General features: G+C 41.4%; 2 protein-coding genes across 4 annotated transcripts; one reads left to right on the forward strand and one right to left on the reverse strand.

Moving 5' to 3' along the window:
• Positions 1-46: 46 nt before the first annotated feature.
• Positions 47-2630, forward strand: ATP5MK (ATP synthase membrane subunit k). The gene is made up of 4 exons (XM_051616703.1): positions 47-128; positions 1384-1481; positions 1576-1671; positions 2547-2630. The coding sequence occupies exons 2-3, from the start codon at positions 1395-1397 to the stop codon at positions 1666-1668; spliced, it is 180 nt and encodes a 59-aa protein (XP_051472663.1). The 5' UTR covers positions 47-128; positions 1384-1394; the 3' UTR covers positions 1669-1671; positions 2547-2630.
• A 1157-nt stretch (positions 2631-3787) lies between these two features.
• On the reverse strand, positions 3788-16515 carry TAF5 (TATA-box binding protein associated factor 5). Of its 3 annotated transcripts, XR_007889239.1 has the most exons (12): positions 15983-16511; positions 14553-14793; positions 12459-12774; positions 11656-11819; positions 11052-11187; positions 10429-10549; positions 9254-9383; positions 7994-8158; positions 7371-7548; positions 7042-7219; positions 5379-5679; positions 3788-5287 (listed from the first exon to the last, which is right to left on the reverse strand). XR_007889239.1 is itself a non-coding variant. In XM_051616701.1 (11 exons), the coding sequence occupies exons 1-11, from the start codon at positions 16500-16502 to the stop codon at positions 5462-5464; spliced, it is 2367 nt and encodes a 788-aa protein (XP_051472661.1). In that variant the 5' UTR covers positions 16503-16515; the 3' UTR covers positions 3788-5461. The 3 variants fall into 3 exon arrangements, 2 of the variants coding, with proteins under 2 accessions (XP_051472661.1, XP_051472662.1); XM_051616701.1 differs by having other exon boundaries at positions 3788-5679; positions 15983-16515; XM_051616702.1 differs by lacking the exon at positions 7994-8158 and having other exon boundaries at positions 3788-5679.
• Between the last annotated feature and the right edge of the window lie 97 nt (positions 16516-16612).

Genomic DNA, 16612 nt, shown 5'->3' on the forward strand with positions numbered 1-16612 from the left:
AAGGCGGGCCAGGGGTGAAAGGGCGGGGGCCGCGGAGCAGCCGCCCCGCCCCGGGGCGCGGCCAACCCGCGCGGCGCTGCCATTTTGCGGGCGGGCAGCGGGAAGGGCAGCGCCGGGCGGCGGAGCAGGTACCCGGGGGGTCCGCGGGGAGGGTCCCGCCTGCCGTCCCGCTCTGCCGTGTCCCCGCGGCGGGCAGCGCTGCCGGGTGGGAGCGCCGCTCCCCGCCGCCCCAGCCGCGGCGCTGCCCCCGGGGCGCCCGCGACCTTCAGCCGCCGCGTCAGCCCCGTCCCGGCGCCGCCGCGGCCTGTGCGGGGCCGGGCAAGGGCAGAGGGGTCTGAAAACGGGGCGTCTGGGCCCCGAGCCGCCCTGGGCAGGGCACGGGGAACGCTCTCCCGGGTTTCGCTTCCGTCAGGCTTAAGAAAAGATGACTTTGGGTTTCCGAGTCATCTGCGGCGAATGTTTAGGTGTTGGTTTTGTGAAGATTTTTTTAGCAGCTGCAGAACTAATTCAGTTACCTGATTATGCGCTGGAGATACGTTACTGGGTTGGTTGGCATAAGAGCTGCAGCAATGACCTCAGCGCCTGCTGTAGCCATGTCTTTTATCCCTCTTTTTCGGGGTTACTGCTGGTTACAGCATCTGCCTGGTTTGGTTTATCGTTCTTGTGAAAGCATCTCTGAGGCTGTGGAGCTGGCTCAAGTAACTTGCTGATCGAGCAGAAAACTACCTGGAAGTAAAAAGTATATTTTTATCTAGGTCTGTGAATACTGGGGTAGGCAAGTACAATGCAGTAGAAATGTGCAACTGAGAGCAGAGTGGTTCTTAGTAGCAACACTTGCACTTAATCATGTAGAAGTTGTAAAGTGACATTTTGAATCACAAAACAGTAGTGGGCTAGTCTGAATCTTATCACCAAGTTTTTGGGTATGTGATTGAAGCTGTTTCTTAGCTGGTGAAGATTTATCTCAATTAGGTATTGCAGATTCCTGAACAATTTGTTAAAGTTTGCCTGTGTTGAATGGTTATGTAGGCAGGACTGGCAGGTCTCTCTTTTTATAAAATGCTTTCATGGATTTTCTCTTTTATCATCATCATCATCTTGACTTCCCCCCGTGTTTACATTTGGTTGAATGAACACTTAAAATCAGAAAAATTCTTCCTTTCAGAACTATTCATTTCTTTGTCTGCCCTTGTATCACCTGCTTTGTACCTTAAGATACAGTGCTCTGAATGTGCTCATTCCTCATGTGTCTCCACTGTCTATTGAATGTCCCAAAAGCAGGTTTAATAGCTGATAATGGAAGTTTGAACTTCAGTGTGATTTTGCTGTTGATCCTGTCCAACTGACTGTAGCACTCGTTAACTGTCCTATGTTGCTTTTTAGGACAAGCAGCCATGGCGGGTCACGACTCGGGATCTCAACACCAGTTTACTGGATTTCAAAAGTACTTCAATTCCTATACCATCACAGGCAGGAGGAATGTACGTATGTTAATGCATATTAACATTTGCAGTTTAGTATAATGGTGTTTTCTGGCTTTTTGACTGAAAGAACTTTTCCTTTTATGTTTTTCAGTATGTAATAGCAACGTACACAGGTGTTGCAATGCTTGTCTTGTATTTCAAGCTTAGACCTAAAAAGAAAACTCCTGCTGTGGCAGATAAGTAAATGGTAAGTGGGTGGTGTTCTTCCAGGATGAAAGTGATTCAGTGCCAGCCTGGGAAGAAAGACTGGCAAAGGACAAGTTGCTGATAATACAGTGTAATTCAAAAGATAGAAACGGGCACGTGAACTTCATATTTACAATTTTAAACCTCAGCTAAACTGTAACATTATCTTATTTGGGGGCATTCTGAACCAAGTATGTTGTTAAAGGGGGATGCAGGAAATATGACATATCAGTATTTTTGTTCTTTTGACATGGTAGGTGGGACTAGGAACAGGACACAGGGAGGAACAGTAAGGAAGGAGAAATGGAAGGATGTTGTATCTAAGTATATTGGGCTTTACCTGCAACTATTAGGTGTTTCTGGTCTGTCCTTTTGCTGTAAAATAGGGATAATCTTGCTTTGTAGGGTGTTGTAATAATGAAGTAGTACTTGAGGACTTAGTTGTATTAGAGAATTCCAAGCAGGGATAAATGCAGTCTCTTAAAACCTTCCTCTGAACACAGTAAAGGGGCACCATACAGTGGAACTGTGTATATTGCACACCTGGTTATGCAAGGCCCATATAGAAGTGATTGGACTTCTTGTTGTGTAACAAAAACCAAATGTTGGAAAATTCTAGAGTCACTTTCAAATACAAAATTTCCACTGAAACGGCATTTTGTAAAAAAACTATGGGCTGTCCTCATAGTCTGCAAAAAGGGGTAAGAGAGCAATAAGTTTCAGCATCATTGTTGTATGTTGAAGGGACATCAGTCATTTCTTCCTCAGTGTGCTGAAAAGTCTCTGCTTTAAACTAAAATTGCTTGGGTTAAGGGGGAGGCTCAGTTACTAGTACCACTGTGCAATACTTACGTTTGACTTCTGTTCTCTTGGCAGGTTCCTGGCAAGTCTGAGCCTCCCACCTATGTCAGTGTATTGCATGCTGATGACCTGTTGTGGCTAATAAAATATAAATAATTACTTGTTTTATTGGATATATGAAATGGTGGGGAAAAACGTGGCATTTTGCTTTCCTTTTCTTCTGTCAAGATTAGCTTTTTGTAGTGGAGATGGAGCAGCTGGTTCCTGTCACTACTGTCTTAATTCTCCTGCTGTTACAGCACATCCTAAAATGTTCTAAGCATCTGGTAGTAACCTAGGAAAGACCTCAGGAGGTCTATACTGGCACAGGGCTTACAGCTGACCAAAGCATTTCCACACTTCCATGTCAGAATGGATAACAGTGACCTTATGTTGTTTGCAGTCACTTGGTTGCTCCCATTTTTTGCGTTCTATGCTAGTAACTTACATGGGAAGATTGACTTCTTCACTATTATTACTGCAATGCAGATTTCAACTTCTGCCTCAGTTGTCCGTATTTTGCACACAAACTGTTTGGCTTTGGTGGAAAACATGCCCAAATAGACTGATCAAATGATGGTATTTGAGCTTTTTCTGTCACTGGATTTTGTTGCAGAAACTGCCAGAAAGAACATGGCTTACTTTGCCCATGTTAAGCTCTTGTAACTGTGTGTTCATAAACAGTGAGTTAAGTAGTTCAGAGCTGCTTTTTCCTGGATGTAACTGCCTAATAAATGAGGTATTCCATGTGGTATTGTCCATAGCTCAATTAAAATTCAGTATCTTCCTTAGATGATGCATTACTGCCACTGTGTGAATGTGATTACACGGGCCACCAGCAGGGATTGAACCTGCAATTTTTTATGCTAAAGCATGCAAATATACTTCCAAAACTGAGGGCATTGTGGGGTCTCTGTGCTTTCGTACTCTAGTTCATGGACTCCTAAAGCCATTTGTAGCTGTTGGGCCTTCTGAATAAATCTCCTCATCTAGTTGTCTTCCTCTGGTATGATTTTGTTTGCATAAGTGGTGGCTGCTATAATACAACTGTCCAGGGGAATAATGGATGTTGTAACAGTGTAATAGATGTAACTAGCTAGAAGCCATCACCTACCCTTAGAAGGAGAGGTAGGTAAAAGGGCTGGTCACCAACGTAGCCATTTCTGAATTACTTTGTTTCTCTTAGCATTGTGCTCACAGTTACAAGCACTGCTCTTGCTTCCATTGCAGCCATCAAGGAAAGAAAATACCTTCTTGTAACATACAGACACAAACTATGCAGTTTTAGTATTTATTATAATATCAAAAGTATAAAACTGTACAAAATGCAAAGGCAGAATGTGGCAGTGTTTTCTTTAAGCTGTCAAAACTGTACATGCTTGCTTTTTGGCAACTTGTTTGATTCACCATAATTGTACTTAAATCCAACAGATCATATAGGAAATTTTGTTGAGGTACCATTACACAAAAAAACCCCAAACATTATAATTTAGTTTTAACCTTTTTCTTTACAGAAAATTTCCAGGTGAGCTTTCTAGTGACTTTTTCACCCTTTATTTTGATGTATAATGCCTTTAATAGACCTTTACTCCACGAGTTAGCCAGAGGGATGACAGAGGAGGTAGTCCTCCATTTATTTTATCTTAGCAATGTCAATTCTTTTTATTTTCACTAGAGAGCCAACAGATTGTTCATGTTCAAGTTTCCAAGCCCTTACTGGAAAGTAATGAGGAACACAAAACAGATTTCCCTGTATACAGCTATTAAGAGATTTAAAACAACCCCCCCAAAAATAATAAAAAACCCCAATCAAGCCCAATCCACACCAATCCAGGCTTATCCTTTGGTAGTGGTGTTTTCTTTTCAAAGACCAGGACAGAAGTTATACTTCCCAGTGTTTTCTGTATTTTCCTTAGAAATAAATCAGTGAGCTTTAGAGGCCGTCCACCAGGAGTTACTGGGGCACAATGTATTTGTGGGTGGAAACTGTTACTTCAGTTTGACAAGCTGGCCTCCCAAAAGCAAACTGATAATACTCTTGGGACTGAATAATTCACTCTGCAATAATGTTTCCATGTCTTGGCTACTTCTACATTTTGATATATTAAATGTTATGCAGGTTTCTCAAGTCCTTTTGGATCTAATACAACAAAAGGTTTAAGTCTGCTTTTTTAATAATGGATATTTCAGTTGTTCCTCAGTCCCTTTTATTTTTTTCATACAATAAAGTATGAAAGTAAATAAAGTTCACATTGCACTTACGGTTGCTTATCACTTACAGACAGCATTGGCTACTTGTGAAAACAGAATAACAAGATCTGCCTTTTTGATACCTCAAAAGAGTACAGGAGTTTGAAATCTTTTCAGGACTTAGTACATGGATGCATAAAACCCACACGTGTAACTTCATGGCAGTTCCCCACGAGTCTCTGCCTGTAGGACCTACTCTTTCAAAGCCCTGTTTGTGGCTGTGATATTCTCACCATACCTGTTGTCCAGCCCAGGCTATAGTGAATTCTAACTTGCTGAAACTGAACAGTTCTTGTTTGTGTTTGAGATTGATCAAACATTTGCTAACCATAAATTAAGTGCTTTAAAAAATCATTTGAGAACACATACCAAGGCTGTTAAATTTCCACAGGTTTCAGCAGAACTCAATACTATGTCTGAGAGGAGACAGCCATTTTCATATACATACACATATATTTATCAAAAGCACCACGAACAATTCCTTATTTTAAAGCCACAATGTCTTGCCAATCTCCAGCATTTTCAAACTGTGGATAAATAAGAAATGGCAGAAATGAGAAGACGCTGCTTGCGTTACTTGATACAGTTTCACTTTTCCTGCAACAGAATTAAGTTCACCTGTACAAGACATTCCTCCTCCTCTTACATCCTGAGGTCATAACTGCAATGACTCGGCACAGTCAGTCTCACACCTTCCCAATTTACTGTGAACTGTAGGCACCTGCAGCCAGCAGCAAGTTCCTGCGTGTGAAATGGAGGTGCACGACTGGAGTTGATTTGGTCATGTATGTACCTAGCAACAACTCCTGAGAGTTTTCAGGCAAGTTTATATGTCCAGTGGCTGTAGTAAAGTCATCAGTTTCTAAATCTTCAAACGCTTTCACAGCATCCCACAGACGAACTGTGTTATCCATTGAACCTAAAAAGACAAAAAAGGATAACTGCTTTAAGTCTTTTCTTAATTAAAAAAGGTATATAAAAAGTTAGTGGGGAGCAAGTTCACAGAAATTAAAGCTCAAAAAAGCTTCATTCATAACTGTCAATTGACACTCTCATCCTGAAAGGACACAGACTTTAATAAGCCTCTAATATACTGAATGCACACATAAAAGTTACCAGGATTTCACCTTTCCTGTGATCTAACCTGAATGCCCTATGGTTAAAGCACAAAGAACTACTCTCTTAAAACACCTGGGTTTGGATTCTATTATCTAGCACTGAAAAAGCAGGACCATCCTGTGGGCTAGATGCCAGTTTCAGGAAATGTTTATGATTATAAGTCACATAATAACAGTTTCTTTACTTGATACAGGGAAGACAGCAGAATTTTTCAGGTCTAGTGGTGTCTGCTTTTACTGGAGCATTGATAGATAAATTGAAGTAACCACCAAACCTGTTGGACCAAAGCTGTACCCTGTCTATTAGCTTTCCCTGCTGCAGTAGTGGCTCACTGATGACTCTCACTGCATTGCATTTCGAAGCATACTACTAAATAAATCTGGAATATTCCTAGCCTAGTTTAATGAAGAAATTAATATGATAATCACAGTGTCTGTCCATAATTCTTTCTGTCAGTAACTCGAACTTCCTGTCCAATTTCAACAGCTGACAGAACAAGCTTCAAAAATTTCTATACATTTTAAGAGAACAGTTCACTCAAGATGGAGAGACAAAACCCTCCCTTCCACCATGGGAAAACTAGAAAAATAACTCTGCTACATTAGACACCAGAGAATCCATGCAGACAGGAAGGAGAACCAGGCAAGCTTCACAAGTTCAGCTGCTCATGGACCCGATTGTTAATATTACATGCCCATTTCTATACAAAAAAATCTAACAAGTAGAAATACTAAGGGTGCAGATAACTCATCTTCCTTTCTATCCCTTCCTCTCTCTTCTTTTTTGTCTGGCTGCATGTCCCATTCCACTCCCATTCCAGTATTCTGTGCCTCTCTAGTCCAGCCACTTCTTGTCTGCCCTAGAATTATTTCTACCTTCTAGAATTATTTCTACCTTTAGATTCCAACCCTAATACTGTACACAGATCCCAGTCTTCACTATCATCTAACTGTATAACACCTTTTACTCAGTTCCTGGGACACTGAGGGGTCATACTTTGCAGTTCAGTGAAGTACTTACCTTGTTTCAGCAGTTTTAATTTACTGCTTTTGCTAAGCAAATTATTCTACTTTGTCTTCCTCAATTTAAGGAAGCAATTATATCCTTCCTCTGTAGACTTATGGAACACAACAGAAACTTCACTGTTTCCAGTGAATTTTACCTGATGCTAAAATCTCCCCATCTCTACTGAATCTTAGTGCATAGATAGTGTCAGTGTGCCCCTTCAATTCTCCAACCATCAAGCCATGTCCAATATCCCACAGCAGAACTCTTCCATCTGTTGCTCCAGTAGCCAGGAATCGTCCATTAGGAGAAAATGCCAGTGAATGAATTGGTCCCTAAAACAGACATTTGGGAGGGACAAACCAAACTAGTTAGTTAAGTCTATTCACATTCAGTCAGCCAAGCTGTTTTCCTTCTGAACACTACTGTTCAGAATCTTATCACAGAAATAAAACCATTTTCACACCATGAGTGCTCTGCCTTTACCTTATGTCCAGTGAATATTCTTACACAATTCCCGTTCAATACATCCCAGAGCCGTACAGTCCTGTCTGCTGAGCCTGTGGCAATATAGTTAGAGTTCGGATGAAATCGGGTACAAGTCACATCAGCAAGATGGCCAGCAAATATCCGTAAAGGCTGGTAGTGATCTGTTGCCCACAGCCTGTAAAGAAAAGCTTTATTAATAAAAAGAACCCTAATGAAGTTCAGTATCTGCCCCACAACGAGGAATAAAATTAAGCAATTATGCAGTGGTTTCTTGAATTATGCAATTTATTGAATTTGCAGGATCTGTTTTGGAGAAGTATACTTTTAAAAAGGAAGAAATAAAGAATACTTTGTCAAGTTGTAAAAAAACCAACAGATGAGAAGACTTATAATCAGATGGTCATATAAGACAACACTATCTCTCTAGTCATCAGATAACCTGATGTGTGTCGAAAATTGAAAAAAAACTACATTAGAACACTTGTTCAGTATTTTAATCAACATGAAATAAAATTTATTTCTGGTAATAGTGTAGTCTAGAGTGTATCAGTTAATCACTTCCATGGCTAATCCATCACAAACTGACACAAGACAAGTGAAAAACCCATCCAGTTTCTTACCGAGCCACTCTATCATGTCCCCCTGACACAAAGTAATAACCATAAGGAGAGAATTGTGTATCCCATACTGGATAGTTGTGTCCTTTATATCCCACCAAACATGTGAATGTTTGGAGACTCCACAATCTGACAGTGCCATCCTCGGAACAGGACAAGAGGTAGTTCCTGTCACAGGAGAAAGTCAAGCATATTATATACCAAACTTACACACAGCCTGTATAACCACTGCATAAGTACTATGAGATGTCTATGGTAAGAAAAACTGTCCACTGAACAGCGTTTTTTCATCATGCCGCATATAAATCAGCATTTTGGTGGGGTAAGAAACAATAACCAAGCCAAGCAGAATACAGCCCTAGGCCCTTATGCAAAAAAGAGAGACCTTTGGATGTTGATCATTAATTCTGATAACACAACAGTACAGAGGGGAGAAAAAACACCTAACAACAACAACAACAAAAATACCCAAACCCACAGAGCTGTTTTTTACTCAATAATTCCAGTTATATGAACAAAATGACTAGTCAACTGTCAACTGCTATATTGTTACTTTAAAAAAAAAAAGTTTTAATATAACTCAAAATTTCAGCATTCCCTAAAAGAGAATTCATATCATGTTCACATTCTTGATTCATAATTCCAGACTCTATATTCATGTTCCACACAAAGTTAGCTTCTCGGCTCTGTTTCTGTGATGGGTGTTTCCTAACCAGACAAATGCAAAAGCAAAACTTTATAGACATTTATATTTCCTTTCTACTGTCCAAACTCTCGTAACTACATAATAGCTTTAAATCTCATCTTTTCAAGATACTATTGCATCCCGTTTGAAAACAAAGTCTCCATAGAATATGAGAAACTTCAAGAAGTGCAATGATGTGCTACTTTGTGTTTTGCAATACTGTAATATTCAGTATTGCTATAATATTCAATGAAGTCAATGCTGCAATATTTTTCTTCTCTACAATTCATGAGCTTAAACTACAGTTTGCAAAATAGATGTTCTGTTCAGCCATTTAAGTCCTGAACCTCAAAAAAGGTGCTGGTATCCTTCACTCCAGTTGATTTCAGTAATAGCTGACAGTGCCCGACACCCTGAGCATAATGAATGTTTATGCTCACACTCAGTTTTTTAAGCTGCATAAACAAGAATTGATTTAACCTTCTGGAAGAAAGCTGCATTAAGAACATGCTTGCATTCAGTAGCATACAATTAAAACTCAAGACAAGCAAAGTAGTTAGCTTGTAAACTCATTTTACCTATCAGGACTGAAGCTGGTGCCATAGACAGGTCCACTGTGACCATATAAAATCTTCAACTCACTTGCTGTTTTCTCATCCATGATCCTCTCTAAGACATCGTCTGATTCTTTGTCAATGAGACTGAGGTCTGCAATATTTCAAAGTTCATGTATCATAGTAACTGTCAGAACTTCAAAGATAAATGCCATGAACAGGAAATTAAATAATATTCTCTCTGAAAGAGGCAAGTATGATCAGAACATAACAAAGTACCTGGGTGTTGGTAAGTTTGAAATGTACAATGGCCTCTACAGTGTTTTTTACCACTGTAAAAGGTGAAAATAGTGCTTTACATAAATAATCACTCTTAAGTCTTCTCTAAGAGCTAAAGTAAATTAATCCTAGTGTGTGTAATTTTTCACACACACATTGTTCAGTATCCAAACACAATTACATCTTCTTGGTAGAGATGCCAAATCTTCACACATTTTCCAGGAAGTTAGTAAGTCATAAAGGTGTTTTTAATGTTTTAAATTACATGTTCTATGTTTAAAAGACATGTCCTATGATTCTATGGTTTTGACAGCTGCACACTACACACAACTTTAAATAACTTTCAGCCTGGAGGCTACTGTTTACTGAACATTACAACCACATTTCAGTTAAGTATCAAGGTTAAGAAACATTTGTGTGGTATCCAGCTTCAACCACAGCACATTGTAACATGAAGAGCAGAATTAAAGCAGCCTGGTTTCCATGGATTTGCATAGGTTTTGAGCTACAAGACATTTTTCTCCAGCTTTCTCAGTTTCCTCCTTTACTCTCCCCCAGGGTGCCTTTAGTCTCTCCCCTAGATCCCCTAAACCCAACTGTCTACTATGGCCTGTAGTTACCATCCAGTTAAGAAGCAAGACGGCTAGTTTCACATGAGTTATTGCTAGTTCCAAGCTCTATGCACTGACCACCTCACAGCAGGTAGGCACAACCAAACCTCTCATCTCTTTAAAAATGTTTCTAATGGTAGGATAAGATGCAATCATACATCTGTGCACATACTGCCTCCTCAAAGTGAAAGCATCTAACTGCTGAAGACAGCCCTCCTGCTATAGACATCTTTCTCTGTTCACACATAACAGCTGTCACAAGTGATGCTTGTGACACGTGATCATCTTAAGTGGCATTGTCTTATTTACCTGCTGCTGTTTTCACACTACGTAGTTTTTTGGGAGTCACAGACCACACTCTGACAGTAGAGTCAGCAAAGCCTCCTACAATCATGCTAGAGTCATCTGTTATATCCACAGCAGTCAGACCCTGTATACAAAATATGCATTTATATTGTTTGTGTCCTTCATTATGCATTTCAAATACTACAGAACCCTAACTACTAGTAAGAAAATTAACTCGACTTATTTACAAAAAATAAGAGGGAATTATTCTAGACTAGACATAAATGCACATGAATTCTTGAACCATTAAAAATAAAGTTATATGAATGAAGTAAAGTCAATAGTGACAAAACTACTGTTTTCCAGTATTTTGGTGCAAAACATATATTCTGTATAATACATGTAGGGAGCCACAAGAAAAGTGAAAGAGGGAATTAAGGCAAAATCAGATCAAAAGCAAGGAACACAGACATTAAATAGCACAAGGAGTCTTTAAAGACAATTTCAAAGATTTTGGAACATAAAATTTGCAACACTTATTCCAGATGTTACAATTACCCTTGCCGACTCTGCTAAGTCTTCTTCTTTATTAAGAATTATAATTTTTATTCCCTTTTCCATATTACCCAGACTCTTCTTTTACCAACCTGGTAAGCATTAAGGAACGTGTAGAAACAGATGGAGGGCAGGCACTCTGGGCCAAGACGCACACGTCTTGCAGCTTCCTTCATATTCATTACTTTATCCAGCTTGTCAGAATCTTTCAGTTCAGGCAGAGGAATCCTTCAAGAAACACACATTTTTACAAACTAAAAGCATCTTCCAGATTGTTAATCTAAACAAAGAAAAGCAAAATCTTCACATGCAACCCTATACATCGAATATTCAAATATGAAACAAGAACTAGAAAAACAGGAAAGGCTATGAAAAAGATCAACACTGATGAGAAAAAGAGCCAGTAGTTTTATGAATTTCAGAAAGGCAGAGGAACAAGAGAAATGACTGAGTATGAGCTGAAGAGACTAGTGGGTAACTAAGTAAAATTTTATCAAGGGACATTTAAATTGACTTGAAGGGCAATGACAAGGGTTATATGCTGAGCTTTCCACTACCTTCCTTTGAAGTATTACAGCCAAAGTTGTGTACAGCTGAAATGGCCAAAGAGCTGAAAATGTTATGTGAACAGCAATGCAGATTTGGCACAATAAGACTGGATTTAATAAAGTTTCTCTAACATCATTTCCTTGGTACCTGTTTTGAGGTGGAGCATTAGGGTCTTGTTTTTTACTTTTTGACCCTACACTATCTTTTTTAGGTTTTTTCTTCTTTGGCTTTCCTTCCTCATTTTCTCCTTCTTCATCTTCATCATCCAAAGGCACATCAAACTCTGGTTCTTTCAATAAGCCAAAGAAAACCTGCAAGCCAATAAAACACGAGACAAAACAGTAATTGCTGCTCACACTGAAAACTAATTTTTTAATGGAAACTTTTCAACATAATAGTCCAAGCAGTAGAGCTGCTGCTTTAAAACTGCTTTTAGCATTACTGCATACATTACTGGTTAGCCCATGTTCTGCTGTTTTACCCAGCAGCTGATCTGGACAACTGTAAGCTCTCCCACCAGCTCTTAGCACTTCCTTAAAGCAGAAACCCTATAGCTTACATGATTTATTTGCATAGTACTGTAGTACTACATTGTTAAGATATACACAAACAGTCCTTGCACTAACAACTGACAGTAAGAAAGAATTACATCTGTTGTACAAGAGAGGAAGCCAAGTAGTCAGGTGTCCATCTTAAAACCAGAGAGTAATTCAGGATTTAGTTTAGGTTTAGTTACAAAGTTGTCTCTCAAAGAGGTTCAACAGTTTCTGCTACCAGACAATGACAAATCTTGATCTCCTTACTCCTATTTGTACAGTTCTCTTCCTTTGTTCTGTTCATGCTGTCTTTTAAGATCTCAAGTGACAATTGGAAGTCTATACTAAGGTATCTCCCCTAAAAACTAGGGAGACATGTTCAACTATAACAGTGCAGCAATCTTTCCCTCCTACCTTTGCTTTATTTGCCTCTCGTTTTGCCTCCCCAGCCAAGCTTCCAACCATAGCATCTATCTGTTGTTTACTGCGAGGCATTCCATCAAATATATCAATGTAAAGATGTTCCTGAACAATGTTCCAGATCTGATTGTTCTGCTTTTCCTGAAGATGCCTCTTCAAGAGCTGGTAAGAGTCACGGGAAATGCGCAGCACAAACTTGCTTGTTCGGAAATCCAGCATGGTTTCATTACCTCTCATATGTTCCTTTTTGGTTAAGCTAGATAATACACGCAGGTCATCCTGGTAATAGCACTCCTGATCCCCATGAAATCTATTGACACAATTTAAGATATGATAAAAGGATTACAAAAACATTATCTCCTAAGTGCACACTTATTTACATTACTTAAATGTGAAACATATATGTAAGGACCTTTTAGAAGCTACTGACAACATATAGGATTATTTTCCTCTTTAAATAAATTTCAGCCTAGGGAGGAGACAGCAGTGACTTACTATGTACTGTGGGAGTACTCTACAACTAAAAACCAAGATGAACAGAATACACAAATGGAACCTCACAAAATTTCATACACCCAAAGGGTTCTCGCCTGAAGCAGTTACAATAACATGTTTCTTTACAGAAATTAAACTCTAATTTATGGTATCATAAAGTACGGGGCATTTTTCATTGCATAAGACTACTTGGATGTATTTCTATCTGATTCATTATATGAACACACATTTCACAGTGAACATGCTTCTCACCCTCCACTTGCATCACACAGCCAACATATGTTTAGAGTTTTCCATTTTTATTCAAACCATGTTACAAAATATTTGTGCCAGGAAACATCTGAACTATTTACAGAACCATTTCTGCTTACCATATCAGAGGGAGACAAAGTTATCCTTTTTGGTTTGTGTCCTGGTTTCACTGGGATAGAATCATAGAACCAGTTTTCTATTCAGAAAAGCTGAATTTTTGAGAAGACTGAAGCACCCAGTTTAGTGAGAACAAAGTTGATAACACACTTTGTTCTAGTTTGTGGCCAGCCACAGTGTGCTGGTTTCCATAATGAACAAAGCCTTCACCAGTTTTGAGCTAGCCACATGCTGAAGCTAGGAGGAATGAAAGCCCAGAGCAGCTGACCTAAGCTGGCCAGCAGAAGTGTTCCATATCATAAACGTACATCACACTCACTATAAATAGGAAAGCTTGCTGGGGACAGCTCTTTTTATTCAGTGGTCACCACTGCAGAAGAATCTCACCTGTCGCACTGCTCCTGAGGCAGACTCTCCTGTTTGCTGTGACCACTGAACTTTCACTGGAACTTTGGTGCTTGCAGTGTTTGACATCTAGCATTCCATGCTTAGAGCACACAGCTCGTGACCACTATATGGGCTGAGTATAACTTTGTGTATTTTATATTAGTATTAATATCAGGGGTTTATTTTATGAAATCTGTTTCCATTTCAACCCATGGGTCTCCTTTCCTTCTCCCAATTCCCCTTCTTGAGTGGAGAGGGGTCACTGGGTAACTGAAGAGCTGACTAAACAAAGGGAGCTTAAAATATTTCATAACTGGTCTGAACCCAGAAAACAAATTACATTTAATTTCCTTCTCAAGTGAAAAGAAGCGAAACATAGTAAGAACAGAGAAAAATATATCTAGCCATAAATTAATTCCTTTAATCTCATTTGAAGAATTTCAATATCCATGCTATGGCATTAGCAAATACAGTGTACACTGGCATCTCGGTGCAATTTTTCAGTGCTAAAAAATAACCCCACATTTTTTCCCTAAAGAAGCAGCATCTCTTCACTGACACTTTGTAGCAAGGAGCCCATCAGCTCACCAAAAGGATGGCTCAAAATCTGCACATAGACAGTTCAAAAGCATGTAGTTTGCATATTTGTCTAGCATAGGAGACTGGCAAAGGACAGTAACTGTAATCCACGGCACCATTATTGCAGATTCCACATCTCTTCAATATTTGAGAAGAAAAATAATACATATATATATATATACAAACCTATGCTACTATAGCTTACAGATTTAATCAATTTAGCAAAGACAAAATAATGCACAAATAAAAATAAATTACCTTTCAAAAAAAGACTTCGCTTCACTCTCATGTTGATTGTAGACCAATTCCAAGTACATGTGCACAAAGAGTGGATAAAACAGCTGAGACAATTCTGCTCGATGACAGTCCAGGGAACACTCAATGAAGTGTTTTAATCCACTATAGTATTCCTCATAGAGTGTCGGGTCCCCTTGCTGATTGTAGGCAGACAATACTGCACTCACATCTGGCTGATCTTCCACAACAACGCCTCCTCCAACTGCAAAAGCATTAGCATATAACAACAGCTAGTAAGGCAGCTTGCAAGAGCTGGCAATTACACAGTAGCCAACAATCCTGCTGGTAAGGTGAAGAGCAAAACATGATCCTAAGTCTTGTGCTTGTTCAGCACTAAGCTTAAATGATACAAGTGAGAGGATGGTGGCATATTATAGCCCAGCAGCCAGCTCTCCTGGCACCTTCAGCTATTTTTTGCACCTAATTCAGCTAGAATTGTAAGTGTAAAGGAAGAAGCCACTAGCAACATCACCAAAATGAGTTACCTTTCCTGCTATGGCTAGAAACTCTCAAATGAGGCACGGAATCTTTCTAAACTGTAAGATATACCTACTATAATTACTTTGCTTTCAGTAGACAAGCTAATTAAGTTCATCAAGTGAACAATTAACCAAGACCACTACCCAACCATTACAGGACAGTGATTTTTTGTCACTTGCTAACACTCTGAGACCTCTGTTCTCCATAGCAGTCATTAAACATGTTCATCGTTTTGTCCTCTATACAAAAACAATCGTACCAAGTGATACCAGGAACAAGCTGACTTCATATATTTGCTGAAACTCAGACATGGCAGTTCCTAAAATGTCATTATACTGCTGTAAAGCTGCCCTACAGAACACCTTTATTGAAAATACTTTGACTCCAGTTACCCAAAGGAGATCTCAAGGACCCAACAACTTGATCCAGAAATGTGTAATGCCTCTGCTACAAGTGCCCTATGGCACTTACTTCAAATTGCAGCCTGTAAATCAGGTCTCTGTTGCTATCCCTGCATCCATGTCCTGGAACACCACCTCTAACTACAAAGGAAACCTTCAGCCTCCTACTTTGCTGTTAGACGACATGGGACACAAAGACAAGGGGAAGCACCTCTCCCTCTGACAGTGCCTCCTGCAAATACGATGGATACCCTACCCTTGGTCCCTCGCTCCAGGGGGAACACGCCCAGGAGATCCCGATCTCTTCCCGATGAGACATCCAGGGGTCTCTCAGAAGGCCGAGGAGGGAGGTCCCCCAGAAGGCCTTCCAAAGGAGGGATGACCTGACACCGACTTCTGTGATTCAGCACACGGAGGGGGGGCACAGGGCACCCCCAGTCCCCAGAGATCCCGCCGGGAGGGAGCGGCCCCCGCCCCAGGCATGACCCCGCAGCCCCCCGCGGGCCCCACCTTTCCCCGGCGGCACGGCGGGGACCGCCGCCGCCCCGGGACTGGAAGAGGCGACAGTGGCGACGCTGCCTCCGATCGCGATGGAGGTAGCGGAGGTGACCCGGCTGAGCAGTGCCTCGCCGCCCGCGGCGTCCGCATCGCCGCCCGCGGCTCCCAGCAGCCCGGCGGCGCTGGGGCTGAGGGCAGCCGCGCCGAGGTCGTCGCCGAGCAGGCGGGCTTCGCGGCGCAGGATCTCCTCGGACTCGCGGAGGTTGCTGCGCCGCAAGAACTGCAGCACGGCCACGAGCGTCTGCCGGTCCAGCGCCGCCGGAGAGGCGGCCGGGCCCGCCGCCGCAGGCTTAGGGGGCGTCGGGTCCCCCCCGCTCCCCGCCGCCTCCCCTTCTGCCGCCGCAGCCGGAAGGGCGGCGGGAGCGGCGGGAGCGGCGGCTGGAGGAGCAGCAGAGGGCTGCGGCGACGTCCCCGCCTCGGGGTCCGGCTTCACCACCACCACCTCCGCCGGCTCCTCCGCTAGTGCCGCCATCTTGCATCGCCCCCCATTCGCCGGGAGCGGGCAGCCGCCGCAAGGCGCGGACGCTCTTGCGACAGTCAGGGCAAGGGATGGGCTCTGCTGCCGCTGCCTAACGGGGCAGT

The sequence above is a fragment of the Apus apus genome, chromosome 4, assembly GCF_020740795.1.
Source record: "Apus apus isolate bApuApu2 chromosome 4, bApuApu2.pri.cur, whole genome shotgun sequence".
Lineage (NCBI taxonomy): Eukaryota > Metazoa > Chordata > Aves > Apodiformes > Apodidae > Apus > Apus apus.